This window comes from Scyliorhinus torazame, chromosome 31 (assembly GCF_047496885.1).
Source record: "Scyliorhinus torazame isolate Kashiwa2021f chromosome 31, sScyTor2.1, whole genome shotgun sequence".
Lineage (NCBI taxonomy): Eukaryota > Metazoa > Chordata > Chondrichthyes > Carcharhiniformes > Scyliorhinidae > Scyliorhinus > Scyliorhinus torazame.
This window is the reverse complement of record NC_092737.1, coordinates 5,887,773-5,904,545: the sequence shown is the minus strand read 5'-3', so window position 1 is coordinate 5,904,545 and position 16,773 is coordinate 5,887,773. Positions and strand designations below refer to the sequence as shown.

Here is a 16,773-nt window from a genome sequence, read left to right as displayed (position 1 = left end):
GGGGAGGGAGGGAGGGGGCACAGAGCGGACACTGGAGAGGGAGGGAGGGGGCACAGCGCGGACACTGGAGAGGGAGGGAGGGGGCACAGCGCGGACACTGGAGAGGGAGGGAGGGGGCACAGCGCGGACACTGGAGAGGGAGGGAGGCACAGAGCGGACACTGGAGAGGGAGGGAGGGGGCACAGCGCGGACACTGGAGAGGGAGGGAGGGGGCACAGCGCGGACACTGGAGAGGGAGGGAGGCACAGAGCGGACACTGGAGAGGGAGGGAGGGAGGCACAGCGCGGACACTGGAGAGGGAGGGAGGGGGCACAGAGCGGACACTGGAGAGGGAAGGAGGGGGCACAGAGCGGACACTGGAGAGGGAGGGAGGGGGCACAGAGCGGACACTGGGGAGGGAGGGAGGGGGCACAGAGCGGACACTGGAGAGGGAGAGAGGGGGCACAGCGCGGACACTGGAGAGGGAGGGAGGGGGCACAGCGCGGACACTGGAGAGGGAGGGAGGGGGCACAGCGCGGACACTGGAGAGGGAGGGAGGCACAGAGCGGACACTGGAGGGGGAGGGAGGGGGCACAGAGCGGACACTGGAGAGGGAGGGAGGGGGCACAGAGCGGACACTGGAGAGCGAGGGAGGGTGCACAGAGCGGACACTGGAGAGGGAGGGAGGCACAGAGCGGACACTGGAGAGGGAGGGAGGGGGCACAGCGCGGACACTGGAGAGGGAGGGAGGGGGCACAGCGCGGACACTGGAGAGGGAGGGAGGCACAGAGCGGACACGGAGAGGGAGGGAGGGAGGCACAGCGCGGACACTGGAGAGGGAGGGAGGGGGCACAGAGCGGACACTGGAGAGGGAGGGAGGGGGCACAGAGCGGACACTGGAGAGGGAGGGAGGGGGCACAGAGCGGACACTGGGGAGGGAGGGAGGGGGCACAGAGCGGACACTGGAGAGGGAGAGAGGGGGCACAGCGCGGACACTGGAGAGGGAGGGAGGGGGCACAGCGCGGACACTGGAGAGGGAGGGAGGGGGCACAGCGCGGACACTGGAGAGGGAGGGAGGCACAGAGCGGACACTGGAGGGGGAGGGAGGGGGCACAGAGCGGACACTGGAGAGGGAGGGAGGGGGCACAGAGCGGACACTGGAGAGCGAGGGAGGGTGCACAGAGCGGACACTGGGGAGGGAGGGAGGGGGCACAGCGCGGACACTGGAGAGGGAGGGAGGGGGCACAGAGTGGACACTGGAGAGGGAGGGAGGGGGCACAGAGCGGACACTGGAGAGGGAGGGAGGGGGCACAGAGCGGACACTGGAGAGGGAGGGAGGGGGCACAGCGCGGACACTGGAGAGGGAGGGAGGGGGCACAGCGCGGACACTGGAGAGGGAGGGAGGAGGCACAGCGAGGACACTGGAGAGGGAGGGAGGGGGCACAGCGCGGACACTGGAGAGGGAGGGAGGGGGCACAGAGCGGACACTGGAGAGGGAGGGAGGGGGCACAGAGCGGACACTGGAGAGGGAGGGAGGGGGCACAGAGCGGACACTGGGGAGGGAGGGAGGGGGCACAGAGCGGACACTGGGGAGGGAGGGAGGGGGCACAGAGCAGACACTGGAGAGGGAGGGAGGGGGCACAGCGCGGACACTGGAGAGGGAGGGAGGGGGCACAGCGCGGACACTGGAGAGGGAGGGAGGGGGCACAGCGCGGACACTGGAGAGGGAGGGAGGGGGCACAGCGCGGACACTGGAGAGGGAGGGAGGCACAGAGCGGACACTGGAGAGGGAGGGAGGGGGCACAGAGCGGACACTGGAGAGGGAGGGAGGGGGCACAGCGCGGACACTGGGGAGGGAGGGAGGGGGCACAGAGCGGACACTGGAGAGGGAGGGAGGGGGCACAGAGCGGACACTGGAGAGGGAGGGAGGGGGCACAGAGCGGACACTGGGGACGGAGGGAGGGGGCACAGAGCGGACACTGGAGAGGGAGGGAGGGGGCACAGAGCGGACACTGGAGAGGGAGGGAGGGAGCACAGCGCGGACACTGGAGAGGGAGGGAGGGGGCACAGCGCGGACACTGGAGAGGGAGGGAGGGGGCACAGCGCGGACACTGGAGAGGGAGGGAGGCACAGAGCGGACACTGGGGAGGGAGGGAGGGGGCACAGAGCGGACACTGGAGAGGGAGGGAGGCACAGAGCGGACACTGGAGAGGGAGGGAGGGGGCACAGAGCGGACACTGGAGAGGGAGGGAGGGGGCACAGCGCGGACACTGGAGAGGGAGGGAGGGGGCACAGCGCGGACACTGGAGAGGGAGGGAGGGGGCACAGAGCGGACACTGGGGAGGGAGGGAGGGGGCACAGAGCGGACACTGGAGAGGGAGGGAGGGGGCACAGAGCGGACACTGGAGAGGGAGGGAGGGGGCACAGAGCGGACACTGGGGAGGGAGGGAGGGGGCACAGAGCGGACACTGGAGAGGGAGGGAGGGGGCACAGCACGGACACTGGAGAGGGAGGGAGGGGGCACAGCGCGGACACTGGAGAGGGAGGGAGGGGGCACAGAGCGGACACTGGGGAGGGAGGGAGGGGGCACAGCGCGGACACTGGAGGGGGAGGGAGGGGGCACAGCGCGGACACTGGAGGGGGAGGGAGGGGGCACAGCGCGGACACTGGAGAGGGAGGGAGGGGGCACAGAGCGGACACTGGGGAGGGAGGGAGGGGGCACAGAGCGGACACTGGGGAGGGAGGGAGGGGGCACAGAGCGGACACTGGAGAGGGAGGGAGGGGGCACAGAGCGGACACTGGAGAGGGAGGGAGGGGGCACAGAGCGGACACTGGAGAGGGAGGGAGGGGGCACAGCACGGACACTGGAGAGGGAGGGAGGGGGCACAGCGCGGACACTGGAGAGGGAGGGAGGGGGCACAGAGCGGACACTGGGGAGGGAGGGAGGGGGCACAGCGCGGACACTGGAGGGGGAGGGAGGGGGCACAGCGCGGACACTGGAGGGGGAGGGAGGGGGCACAGCGCGGACACTGGAGAGGGAGGGAGGGGGCACAGAGCGGACACTGGGGAGGGAGGGAGGGGGCACAGAGCGGACACTGGGGAAGGAGGGAGGGGGCACAGAGCGGACACTGGGGAGGGAGGGAGGGGGCACAGAGCGGACACTGGGGAGGGAGGGAGGGGGCACAGAGCGGACACTGGAGAGGGAGGGGGCACAGAGCGGACACTGGAGAGGGAGGGAGGGGGCACAGCGCGGACACTGGGGAGGGAGGGAAGGGCACAGCGCGGACACTGGAGAGGGAGGGAGGCACAGAGCGGACACTGGGGAGGGAGGGAGGGGGCACAGAGCGGACACTGGAGGGGGAGGGAGGGGGCACAGCGCGGACACTGGAGAGGGAGGGGGCACAGAGCGGACACTGGGGAGGGAGGGAGGGGGCACAGAGCGGACACTGGAGGGGGAGGGAGGGGGCACAGCGCGGACACTGGAGAGGGAGGGAGGGGGCACAGCGCGGACACTGGGGAGGGAGGGAAGGGCACAGCGCGGACACTGGAGAGGGAGGGGGCACAGAGCGGACACTGGGGAGGGAGGGAGGGGGCACAGAGCGGACACTGGAGGGGGAGGGAGGGGGCACAGAGCGGACACTGAAAGGGAGGGAGGGGGCACAGCGCGGACACTGGGGAGGGAGGGAGGGGGCACAGCGCGGACACTGGGGAGGGAGGGGGCACAGCGCGGACACTGGGGAGGGAGGGAGGGGGCACAGCGCGGACACTGGGGAGGGAGGGAAGGGCACAGCGCGGACACTGGAGAGGGAGGGGGCACAGAGCGGACACTGAGAGGGAGGGGGCACAGAGCGGACACTGGAGAGGGAGGGAGGGGGCACAGAGCGGACACTGGGGAGGGAGGGAAGGGCACAGCGCGGACACTGGAGAGGGAGGGAGGGGGCACAGAGCGGACACTGGAGAGGGAGGGGGCACAGAGCGGACACTGGAGAGGGAGGGAGGGGGCACAGCGCGGACACTGGAGAGGGAGGGGGCACAGAGCGGACACTGAGAGGGAGGGAGGGGGCACAGCGCGGACACTGGAGAGGGAGGGGGCACAGAGCGGACACTGGAGAGGGAGGGAGGGGGCACAGCGCGGACACTGGAGAGGGAGGGAGGGGGCACAGAGCGGACACTGGAGAGGGAGGGAGGGGGCACAGCGCGGACACTGGAGAGGGAGGGGGCACAGAGCGGACACTGGAGAGGGAGGGAGGGGGCACAGCGCGGACACTGGAGAGGGAGGGAGGGGGCACAGAGCGGACACTGGGGAGGGAGGGGGCACAGCGCGGACACTGGAGAGGGAGGGAGGGGGCACAGCGCAGACACTGGAGAGGGAGGGAGGCACAGAGCGGACACTGGAGAGGGAGGGAGGGGGCACAGCGCGGACACTGGAGAGGGAGGGGGCACAGCGCGGACACTGGAGAGGGAGGGAGGGGGCACAGCGCGGACACTGGAGAGGGAGGGAGGGGGCACAGCGCGGACACTGCAGAGGGAGGGGGCACAGAGCGGACACTGGAGAGGGAGGGAGGGGGCACAGCGCGGACACTGCAGAGTGAGGGGGCACAGAGCGGACACTGGAGAGGGAGGGAGGGGGCACAGAGCGGACACTGGGGAGGGAGGGAGGGGGCACAGAGCGGACACTGGAGAGGGAGGGAGGGGGCACAGCGCGGACACTGGAGAGGGAGGGAGGGGGCACAGAGCGGACACTGGAGAGGGAGGGAGGGGGAACAGCGCGGACACTGGAGAGGGAGGGAGGGAGGCACAGAGCGGACACTGGAGAGGGAGGGAGGGGGCACAGAGCGGACACTGGAGAGGGAGGGAGGGGGCACAGCGCGGACACTGGAGAGGGAGGGAGGCACAGAGCGGACACTGGAGAGGGAGGGAGGGGGCACAGAGCGGACACTGGAGAGGGAGGGAGGGGGCACAGCGCGGACACTGGAGAGGGAGGGAGGGGGCACAGCGCGGACACTGGAGGGGGAGGGAGGGAGCACAGCGCGGACACTGGAGAGGGAGGGAGGCACAGAGCGGACACTGGAGAGGGAGGGAGGGGGCACAGCGCGGACACTGGAGAGGGAGGGAGGGGGCACAGTGCGGACACTGGAGAGGGAGGGAGGGGGCACAGCGCGGACACTGGAGAGGGAGGGAGGGGGCACAGCGCGGACACTGGAGAGGGAGGGAGGCACAGAGCGGACACTGGAGAGGGAGGGAGGGGGCACAGAGCGGACACTGGAGAGGGAGGGAGGTGGCACAGCGCGGACACTGGAGAGGGAGGGAGGGGGCACAGCGCGGACACTGGAGAGGGAGGGAGGGGGCACAGTGCGGACACTGGAGAGGGAGGGAGGGGGCACAGCGCGGACACTGGAGAGGGAGGGAGGGAGCACAGCGCGGACACTGGAGAGGGAGGGAGGGGGCACAGAGCGGACACTGGAGAGGGAGGGAGGGGGCACAGAGCGGACACTGGAGAGGGAGGGAGGGGGCACAGTGCGGACACTGGAGAGGGAGGGAGGGGGCACAGAGCGGACACTGGAGAGGGAGGGAGGGGGCACAGCGCGGACACTGGAGAGGGAGGGAGGGGGCACAGAGCGGACACTGGAGAGGGAGGGAGGTGGCACAGCGCGGACACTGGAGAGGGAGGGAGGGGGCACAGCGCGGACACTGGAGAGGGAGGGAGGGGGCACAGAGCGGACACTGGAGAGGGAGGGAGGGGGCACAGAGCGGACACTGGAGAGGGAGGGAGGGGGCACAGCGCGGACACTGGAGAGGGAGGGAGGGGGCACAGAGCGGACACTGGAGAGGGAGGGAGGGGTCACAGCGCGGACACTGGAGAGGGAGGGAGGGGGTACAGAGCGGACACTGGAGAGGGAGGGAGGGGGTACAGAGCGGACACTGGAGAGGGAGGGAGGGGGCACAGAGCGGACACTGGGGAGGGAGGGGGCACAGCGCGGACACTGGCGCTGTGACCCCTCCCCCTGTGACCCCTCCCCCCGAGGCCCCGCCCCTGAACCCCATGGGGCTGTTTAGCACAGGGCTAAATCGCTGGCTGTTAAAGCCGAGCCAGGCAGGCCAGCAGCGCGGGTTCGATTCCCGGGCCGGCCTCCCCGAACAGGCGCCGGAATGCGGCGACTAGGGCCTTTTCACAGCAACTTCATTGAGGCCGACTCGTGACAATCAGCGATGTCCATGTTCCCAGCCCCGCCCTCTCAGAGGCCCCTCCCCCTGAGGCCCCGCCCTCCCCCGGTGCGGTGCTTACCGTGCCCGCAGGGCCCGCGCCGCCCGGACGCCAAACATCCCGCTCCGTCTGAGGCCAGCTGAGCCCGGCGCGCCGCGTCACCCGGCGCGCTGCGTCACCGCGTCAACCTGGCCCGCGTCAGCCCCGCGTGACCGCGTCTGCCCGGCCCTTCGTCTGCCCGGCGCGACGCGTCAACCCGTCAGGCGGGCGTGGAACGCCAACGCGTCATTCCAGAACTTCGACACCGCGTCATCCAGACGCTGCGTCATTTGCGTCATCACGGCGTGTAACGCCATGGCGTCAGCAGGACGTGTTGCTACTGATCGTCATCCGGCGCTCACGCGTCATCGCGTCACCCGGGTGTGGCGTGTTCACGCGTTTTCCCGGCACGACTCGTCACCACGTTCACCCCGCCTGCTGCGTTTCCGCCACACTCACCTAAGTTACCGTCAACACGCACGACCAGCGGCATTACGTCACCAGCAAACGAAGACGAGGCGATCCCACAAACGTCAACACGCCATGGCCTGCTGGGTGTTGTAGTTTCTGACCCAACTCAGAGTGACTCCCCTCAGAGTGACCCCCCTCAGAGTGACCCCCTTAGAGTGACCCTCCTCTGAGTGACCCCCCTCAGAGTGACCCTCCTCAGAGTGACTCCCCTCAGAGTGACCCCCCTCAGAGTGACCCCCTTAGAGTGACCCTCCTCTGAGTGACCCCCCTCAGAGTGACCCCCTTAGAGTGACTCCCTCAGAGTGACCCACCTCAGAGTGACCCTCCTCAGAGTGACCCCCCTCAGAGTGACCCCCCTCAGAGTGACCCCCTTAGAGTGACTCCCTCAGAGTGACCCACCTCAGAGTGACCCCCCTCAGAGTGACTCCCCTCAGAGTGACTCCCCTCAGAGTAACCCCCCTCAGAGTGACCCCCTTAGAGTGACTCCCTCAGAGTGACCCCCTTAGAGTGACCCTCCTCAGAGTGACCCACCTCAGAGTGACTCCCCTCAGAGTGACCCCCCTCAGAGTGACCCTCCTCAGAGTGACCCCCTTAGAGTGACCCTCCTCTGAGTGACCCCCCTCAGAGTGACCCTCCTCAGAGTGACCCCCCTCAGAGTGACTCCCTCAGAGTGACCCCCCTCAGAGTGACCCCCCTCAGAGTGACCCTCCTCAGAGTGACTCCCTCAGAGTGACTCCCCTCAGAGTGACCCCCCTCAGAGTGACTCCCTCAGAGTGACCCCCCTCAGAGTGACTCCCTCAGAGTGACCCCCCTCAGAGTGACCCCCCTCAGAGTGACTCCCTCAGAGTGACCCCCCTCAGAGTGACCCCCCTCAGAGTGACTCCCTCAGAGTGACCCTCCTCAGAGTGACCCCCCTCAGAGTGACCCCCCTCAGAGTGACCCTCCTCAGAGTGACTCCCCTCAGAGTGACCCCCCTCAGAGTGACTCCCTCAGAGTGACCCCCCTCAGAGTGACCCCCCTCAGAGTGACTCCCTCAGAGTGACCCTCCTCAGAGTGACCCCCCTCAGAGTGACCCCCCTCAGAGTGACCCTCCTCAGAGTGACTCCCTCAGAGTGACTCCCCTCAGAGTGACTCCCCTCAGAGTGACCCCCCTCAGAGTGACCCTCCTCAGAGTGACCCCCTCAAAGTGACTCCCTCAGGGTGACCCCCCTCAGAGTGACCCCCCTCAGAGTGACCCCCCTCAGAGTGACCCACCTCAGAGTGACCCCCCTCAGAGTGACTCACCTCAGAGTGACTCACCTCAGAGTGACCCACCTCAGAGTGACTCCCTCAGAGTGACCCCCCTCAGAGTGACCCCCCTCAGAGTGACTCCCTCAGAGTGACCCCCCTCAGAGTGACTCCCTCAGAGTGACCCCCCTCAGAGTGACTCCCTCAGAGTGACCCCCCTCAGAGTGACTCCCTCAGAGTGACTCCCTCAGAGTGACCCCCCTCAGAGTGACCCCTTCAGAGTGACTCCCTCAGAGTGACCCCCCTCAGAGTGACCCCCCTCAGAGTGACCCCCCTCAGAGTGACGCCCTCAGAGTGACGCCCTCAGAGTGACCCTCCTCAGAGTGACCCACCTCAGAGTGACCCACCTCAGAGTGACTCCCTCAGAGTGACCCCACTCAGAGTGACCCCCTCAGAGTGACCCCCCTCAGAGTGACCCCCTCAGAGTGACCCCCCTCAGAGTGACTCCCTCAGAGTGACCCCCCTCAGAGTGACTCACGTCAGAGTGACCCACCTCAGAGTGACTCCCTCAGAGTGACTCCCTCAGAGTGACCCCCCTCAGAGTGACTCCCTCAGAGTGACCCACCTCAGAGTGACCCCCCTCAGAGTGACTCCCTCAGAGTGACCCCTTCAGAGTGACCCTCCTCAGAATGACCCCCCTCAGAGTGACTCCCTCAGAGTGACTCCCTCAGAGTGACCTCCCTCAGAGTGACCCCCCTCAGAGTGACTCCCTCAGAGTGACCCCTTCAGAGTGACCCTCCTCAGAGTGACTCCCTCAGAGTGACCCTCCTCAGAGTGACTCCCTCAGAGTGACCCCTTCAGAGTGACCCTCCTCAGAGTGACTCCCTCAGAGTGACCCTCCTCAGAGTAACTCCCTCAGAGTGACCCTCCTCAGAGTGACCCCTTCAGAGTGACCCTCCTCAGAGTGACCCCTTCAGAGTGACCCTCCTCAGAGTGACTCCCTCAGAGTGACCCTCCTCAGAGTAACTCCCTCAGAGTGACCCTCCTCAGAGTGACCCCTTCAGAGTGACCCTCCTCAGAGTGACTCCCTCAGAGTGACCCTCCTCAGAGTGACTCCCTCAGAGTGACCCTCCTCAGAGTGACTCCCTCAGAGTGACCTCCCTCAGAGTGACCCCCCTCAGAGTGACCCCCTCAGAGTGACCCCCCTCAGAGTGACCCCCCTCAGAGTGACCCCCCTCAGATTGACTCCCCTCAGATTGACTCCCCTATGTTTTTGAAAACTCACCACTATTCTTAGAATTCCCCCTGTACCAAAAGGGGCCGACATTCTAAATGGTGAACAGGGACTCTCACTCCCCGACTCCGATGCAAGCTTCAGTGGGTGCTATTCAGGTCAAACTTTATTTTCAAGTTATCCCCCGGTATAACCCATACCTTCACCGAAGATTTCATCTACTTACCACTTAGTAGCATCGATCTTGGGTCCCGCTTTGCTAAGTAAGTAAAGTCGACTTTGGAATAACCACCATTTCAGGTTAAATTATGTTATTTTATTATTATATTTTTTCTTTTAAAAGCTGCAATTACTGTCTTTACAGAAAGATAAAAAGATCTTGCTTCTGGATCCTTCTGGTTGGTTGAAGGAACCTTCAGGCCAAATTGACAATCAATCTTCTTTAAAGTCTGGTCTTCTTTAGATGTATTCGCTGATGAGCTCGGTTGCTGTGTCCTATCTTTCCCATGTACCGAGCTGTGAGAGCTGGCTCTGCTGGCTGACTCTGGCTACTCTTTAAATTCTAGTCTTCCTTGGATGTATTAGCTATTTTAGCTCGGCTGCTTTGCCCTGTCTCTTTCCCATGACCGAGCTGACTGTAAGCTGACTCTGCTTCTCCCCTCTCTCCCTCTGAGTTCTGGTTCTGGTTCTGGTTCCTGCTCTGGTCTCTAGGTTTATATATTTTTCGAACAGTTATTAAGTTTTTATGACGTTATTGTAAAGTAACATTTTTCACTTTGATTGTAACAAGTATCTGTGATCTAAACTTTCTAATCCAACTAAGTATTCATTTTGACACGACTTCATCTCGTTGATCTGATTACATTGTTTCCTTTGTGATGCTCAAAATGCTTTGACTTCAAGAGGTGTGAATTTTGGTTTGGTTCCTGCCATTTCTATAGTTTTATTTTCCAATTGTGTCCTCAGCTCATAATTGTGACTTTGATTTTGGCTTTGAATTATGTTTCTCGTCGACTGATAGTCTCCAGTTTTCTTTAATTTACCTGGTTTAGCAAATTTTCACACCTAGAATTATCACCAAATTCAACTGAACCTCATCCATTCTTTTCCAGATCCTTACTAAGATAGTTCCTTTCAATGAAGGTGTGAGCCATTGTTTTTGGCTTCATCCAAAATCCTGTTTGTCTTGTTTGCTAAGCCTGCTTGAGCAAGGCTATCTGCATTTTACAATCCTCTCCTGGCAGCTGCTGTTAACCCTTTGTGGGATCTTTCCCTATATCCTCTCATGTTTCTCTCAGACCAGATATCGCCAGACTTCCATGTTTCAAATGACACATCTTTCCATATTTTCAATAACACCTAAGAGTGACTCCCCTAAGAGTGACTCCCCTAAGAGTGACTCCCTCAGTGACCCCCCTCAGAGTGACCCCCCTCAGAGTGACCCACTGCAGAGTGACCCCCCCCCCTCAGAGTGACTCCCTCAGAGTGACCCCCCTCAGGGCAACTCATGTTTTCTCGTCCTGCTGCATGTATAAGTTTTAAATGAAATGACTGCAACAATAAACTCCATCAAAACAGTCTGGCATTATTATTCCGGAATCGCTCCAAAAACGTCAACGGTTTATGACCGGTATATATAACGGTGTCAGGCGGATTGCTGGTAACATAAATGTGAAAATGTTGCAAAGCCAGCCCCAAGCTCAAAGTCTCCTTCTCAATCGTTGAATATTTCCTCTGGTGATCATTTAATTTCTTGGAAAAATATCCAATAGGCCGCTCTATTCCTTCGTCGTTTTCTTGCAAGAGCACGGCACCTACGCCCACATCACTCGCATCGACAGCCACCTTGAATGGTTTTGTGTAATTTGGGGTGGCCAACGCAGGAGCAGTGGTTAACACAGCCTTCAGGTCATCAAATGCCTGTTGACACTCCACCGTCTGCAGAAATCTGCTACGCTTCCTCAGCAAGTCCGTCAGTGGAGCGACCACGCTGCTAAAGTTCGGCACAAATTTCCGGTAAAATCCACTCAGGCCAAGAAATTGCATTATTTCCCTTCGTGTCGAGGGTATTGGAAACTCCCCAATAACTTTTGTTTTCACATCCCGTGGGACCATTCGTCCATGTCCAATTGTATGGCCAAGGAATGTGACTTGGGCTTTTCCAAACTCACTTTTGGCTAGGTTTACCACCAAACCGCCCCCTGAAGTCGATCGAAAAACTCCATCAGTTGCTTCAAATGTTCTTTCCATGTCTGACTAAAAATCACCAGATCGTCTATGTACGCCGCTCTAATGCACCCTGCTATTCTGGATGGTACGCAGTTGATTTAAATTGTTTTATACCTAAGCTATCCATAACCTCCTTGAATAACCTTGAGGTAAAATTTGATCCTTGACCCGATTGTATTTCTGTGTGAAGTCCATATCTAGTGAAGAATTTAAGTAATTCCTCCACAATCTTTTTAGCTGTAATATTGTGTACTGGAATGGCCTCTGGAAACCTAGTAGACACAACCACTATAGTCAAAAGATACTGATTCCCACATTGCGTTTTAGGAAGTGGTCCTACGCAATCAATTCAGACCCTTGTAAAAGGTTCCTGAAATGCTGGAATGGGTATTAAGGGTGCTGGTTTTATCACTGCTTGAGGTTTCCCTATCATTTGACATGTGTGACATGATCAACAAAATTTAACTACATCTTTTGTAGTCCAGGCCAATAAAAATGTTTTTGTATTTTAGCTTGAGTTTTCCTTACTCCCAAATGACCTCCCACTGATACCTCATGTACAACTCGCAGCACCTCCTTTCTATACCCTACCGGCAATACCACTTGATGAACTTCTGCCCACTTTTCATCTGCCTGCATATGTTAAGGTCTCCATTTTCTCATTAAGATTATCATTTTAATAACATTCTGGTATACACTCAGATTCCTCTTCTTTATATGCTTTCTGATACATTCGTTTTATTTCTGTATCTTTCTGTTGTAACTCTGCCAACACTCCTGAACTAAACATATCCGCCTCATCCTCCACCTGTTCTTGTTCTTGTCCAATTATCTGATCAGAAATCGTTTCTGATAATTGAACTTCAACTTCATCTTCACTCTTTGATTTCTCCTCTTGTCTTAACCTGTGACTTTGCGACCTTGTTCCTACACAATCCGGAAAAATCCCAGGATATTCGCCTTCAACACTTCAGTTGTCTGATTTTCCACTGGCTTATCAACCACATTAGGCATCACTCCCACCTGCAATCCAGCTATATCATTACCCAAGATAAATTGTGTTGCTGGACAAGATATTACATCTACTACCACTTCACCACTCTTCGCTGGTCTCTCCAACCTCACCTTATATAATGGAACGCTACACTTCTCACCCTGAATTCCACATAAGACCACCTTTTCTGGCAATATTCCTCCCAAACTACACAACTCCTCATCTCCTATCATCAAACATTGACTAGCTCCCGTATCTCTTAAAATTGTGACTTCTTTACCTACTCCTCCTGATACACATGAGTAAACTTTACCCACACAAGTAAATTCTTCGAAGAGATCTGGCACCTTCTTATCAATCACCTCTTGAACAGGCTGTACAATCTTTTGCTCCTCCTTCGCTTCAATTGGGCTTTCCTTCACCACTTTAACAAACCCTACTGTCTTATCCTGTTTTACCACACCAGCCTTCCCAGTGCTTTTCTTAAACCCCCAACACTGTGACTTTACATGGCCTATTTTATTACAGTGAAAACATCTGAAACTTTTCATGTCTTTTCCATCCTCCTGGATTTCTTTTTTAATCTGAGGTGCACTCTCCTTATTTCCCATCAGATCACCTTTACCTTTACCACTTGAGTATTTCTCATGTCCCCAGTTTTTATCCCTCATAGGCTGACACTGATGTCAGAAACCAAACTTTGATTTCTGAACTAATTCATAATGATCTGCCATTTCTGCTGCTAATCTTGCAGTTTTAACCCTCTGCTCTTCCACACGAGTTCTCACTATATCAGGAATTGAATTTTTAAACTCCTCCAAAATTATAATTTCTCTAAGAGCTTCATACTTTTGGTCTATTTTCAAAGCCCTGATCCATCTATCAAAATTACTCTGTTTGATCCTTTCAAACTCTACGAAAGTTTGACCAGGTTCTTTCCTTAAATTTCAAAGTCTTTGTCTGTAGGCTTCAGGCATTAGTTAATATGCACCTCAGATGGATTTTTTCACCTCCTCATACGTCCCAGATACCTCCTCTGATAGCGATGCAAACACTTCACTGGCTCTACCTACCAACTTTGTTGAATCAGTAATACCCACATGTCCTCTGGCCATTTCTCTTGTTTAGCCACCTTCTCAAATGAAATGAAAAAGGCTTCTACAACCTTCTCGTCAAACCCTGGCAATGCTTGGACATATTTAAACAGATCCCCACCAAGCCTTCGACTATGACGCACATGCTCGCTATCCGCCAATTTTAACTGCCTTTCACATTTCACGGCCATTTTCTGAAGGTCAAAGTCTCTCTCTTTATCCCTTTCCTCGCTCCTTTTCTCTTTCTTTTCGCTCTTTTTCTTTTTCCCTGATCTGTACCTCCCTTTATCTTTCTTTTTGTTCTGCCAGGGTTATTCTTTCTTTTTCCCTCATTTCGTATTCAAGCTGCTTTAATTCTTTTTCATGCTCAAGCTGCTTGATCTGTAAGTGAATTCTTGCCATTTCCAATGATTCTGACTGTGTCTCAGGCAATTTTAAATGCTCAGCTACCACCGCAATTACCTTGTCTTCTCGTACTTTGTCAGGTAACGTTAACTGCAATGTTTTTGCCAGATCCAAACGCCTTCTCTTAGTCTCTGTTTGTAAGGTCTTGCGTGTGACCTTCTCCACCCCCAAAAACCTCCGAGCCTCTGAAACAGCCATTGTCCACAACACACTCCCTACTTAAACTGGAATACCACACCAGAAAAGCAAACACAAATATGCTCACCCCTCACTGTCTTTAAGTTCACAAAGCCAACCCAATCACGAAAGATAGACTTTTATCCCGGACGAATCCCCAATTTTGTTATGGGCCTGGGCTTAGAAATTCTAAAGTGTTTTATCAAGTTTACCTGACCTACAACGTTTATGTCGAACTTGATGCGGATGAGCACAAAAGACTCCGCCTCAGGTGTGATTCACCAGACTCCTTAGACACTTTAATCAAACCAAATTTATTCTAAGAATATAGTTAACATATATATATATATATATAAATAAATGCACAGCGTTTTTACATACATATTTTTATCAATTACAAACATAAAGACCCCACTCAGCGACATAATCTATGTATTACACTTAATGAATTCCCTCTTAACTGTTCCAATTCAATAACAAAATCCAATAAACCAAACCCCTATTCAAGCTCGTGGCCTAGCACTCTGAATTCTCACTTGAATGGGGCTGGTCCTTTCCCTAAGATTCTGAACCAGTCTCACTCAGCAGATTCAATCTGCTTCTGGAAAGCTAACTATATATTTTAAGTTACCAAGGCAGGTAGCCACAACCAACGGGCTTTTTACTAGAACAGATACTTAAAATGAAAATAGAGAGAAACCGGCAACACTTCTTTTCTCTTTCTGAGTCCGATCTGACACTGGAACCCAAAAATCTCACAGCCACAGCCCAGCTCCACCCACAAAATGACATCACTGAAGCCATGTGATAAGACAAAAACCTTTCTTCAAGGGACACTCACATGGCACCCACCTCAGAGTGACCCCCCTCAGAGTGACCCCCCTCAGAGTGACCCCCCTCAGAGTGACCAACCTCAGGTTGAACAACCTGAGAATGACCTCCCACACTCCCTCAGGGTGACCCCAAACTCCCTCAGACTGACCCCAACTTCCTCAGAGTGACCTCCCTCCCTCAGACTGACTCCTCACTCCATCCAAGTCACCTCCTAAATCGCTGAGGTTCAGTACTGAGGGAGTGCTGCACTGTCAGAGGGTCAGTACTGAGGGAGTGCCGCACTGTCAGAGGGCCAGTACTGAGGGAGTGCCGCACTGTCAGAGGGTCAGTACTGAGGGAGTGCCGCACTGTCAGAGGGTCAGTACTGAGGGAGTGCCGCACTGTCAGAGGGTCAGTACTGAGGGAGTGCCGCACTGTCAGAGAGTCAGTACTGAGGGAGTGCCGCACTGTCAGAGGGTCAGTACTGAGGGAGTGCCGCACTGTCAGAGGGTCAGTACTGAGGGAGTGCCGCACTGTCAGAGGGTCAGTACTGAGGGAGTGCCGCACTGTCAGAGGGTCAGTACTGAGGGAGTGCCGCACTGTCAGAAGGTCAGTACTGAGGGAGTGCCGCACTGTCAGAGGGTCAGTACTGAGGGAGTGCCGCACTGTCAGAGGGTCAGTACTGAGGGAGTGCCGCACTGTCAGAGGGTCAGTACTGAGGGAGTGCCGCACTGTCAGAGGGTCAGTACTGAGGGAGTGCCGCACTGTCAGAGGGTCGGTACTGAGGGAGTTCCGCACTGTCAGAGGGTCAGTACTGAGGGAGTGCCGCACTGTCAGAGGGTCAGTACTGAGGGAGTGCTGCACTGTCAGAGGGTCAGTACTGAGGGAGTGCCGCACTGTCAGAGGGTCAGTACTGAGGGAGTGCCGCACTGTCAGAGGGTCAGTATTGAGGGAGTGCTGCACTGTCAGAGGGTCAGTATTGAGGGAGTGCCGCACTGTCAGAGGGTCAGTACTGAGGGAGTGCCGCACTGTCAGAGGGTCAGTACTGAGGGAGTGCCGCACTGTCAGAGGGTCAGTACTGAGGGAGTGCCGCACTGTCAGAGGGTCAGTACTGAGGGAGTGCCGCACTGTCAGAGGGTCAGTACTGAGGGAGTGCCGCACTGTCAGAGGGTCAGTACTGAGGGAGTGCTGCACTGTCAGAGGGTCAGTACTGAGGGAGTGCCGCACTGTCAGAGGGTCAGTACTGAGGGAGTGCCGCACTGTCAGAGGGTCAGTATTGAGGGACTGCCTCTGTGAACCTCCTCTGAACCCTTTCCAAGGCCAACACATCCTTCCTTAGATACGGGGCCCAAAACTGCTCGCAATACTCCAAATGGGGTCTGCCCAGAGCCTTTTACAGCTGCAGAAGTACATCCCTGGTCTTGTACTCTAGCGCTCTTGACATGAATGCTAACATTCCATTTGCCTTCCTAACTGCCGACTGAACCTGCACATTAACCTTAAGAGAATCGTGAACAAGGACTCCCAAGTCCCTTTGTGCTTCTGATTTCCGAAGCATTTCACCATTTCAAAAATAGTCTCTGCCTCTATTCTTCCTGCCAAAATATATAATCTCACACGTTTCCACATTGCATTCCATCTGCCACTTCAACGCCATTCTCCTAGCTTGTACAAGTCCTTCTGTAGTCCCCTTGCTTCCTCAACACTACCTGTCCCTCTACAGATCTTCGTATCATCTGCAACCTTAGTGACAATGTCCTCAGTTCCTTCTTCCTAGATCACTAATGTATAGCTTTAATTGTTGTGGTCCCTTCAATGCCTTCCTAATCTCCTCAGCCAACTCCTTCAGAACCCTGGGGTGTAGTCCATTTGGTCCAGGTGATTTATCCACTTTCAGACCTTTCAG

At 57.4% G+C, this 16,773-nt stretch overlaps 1 protein-coding gene across 2 annotated transcripts in view; it reads right to left on the bottom strand.

The window, feature by feature from the left end:
• Positions 1–6,419, bottom strand: part of acadvl (acyl-CoA dehydrogenase very long chain) — a 169,061-nt gene extending 162,642 nt beyond the window's left edge. For both annotated transcript variants that reach the window (XM_072493234.1, XM_072493233.1), the window contains exon 1: positions 6,266–6,419. In XM_072493234.1, the coding sequence (XP_072349335.1) occupies positions 6,266–6,303 (38 nt within the window). In that variant the 5' untranslated portion in view covers positions 6,304–6,419. The remainder of the gene's footprint in view (positions 1–6,265) is intronic.
• Between the last annotated feature and the right edge of the window lie 10,354 nt (positions 6,420–16,773).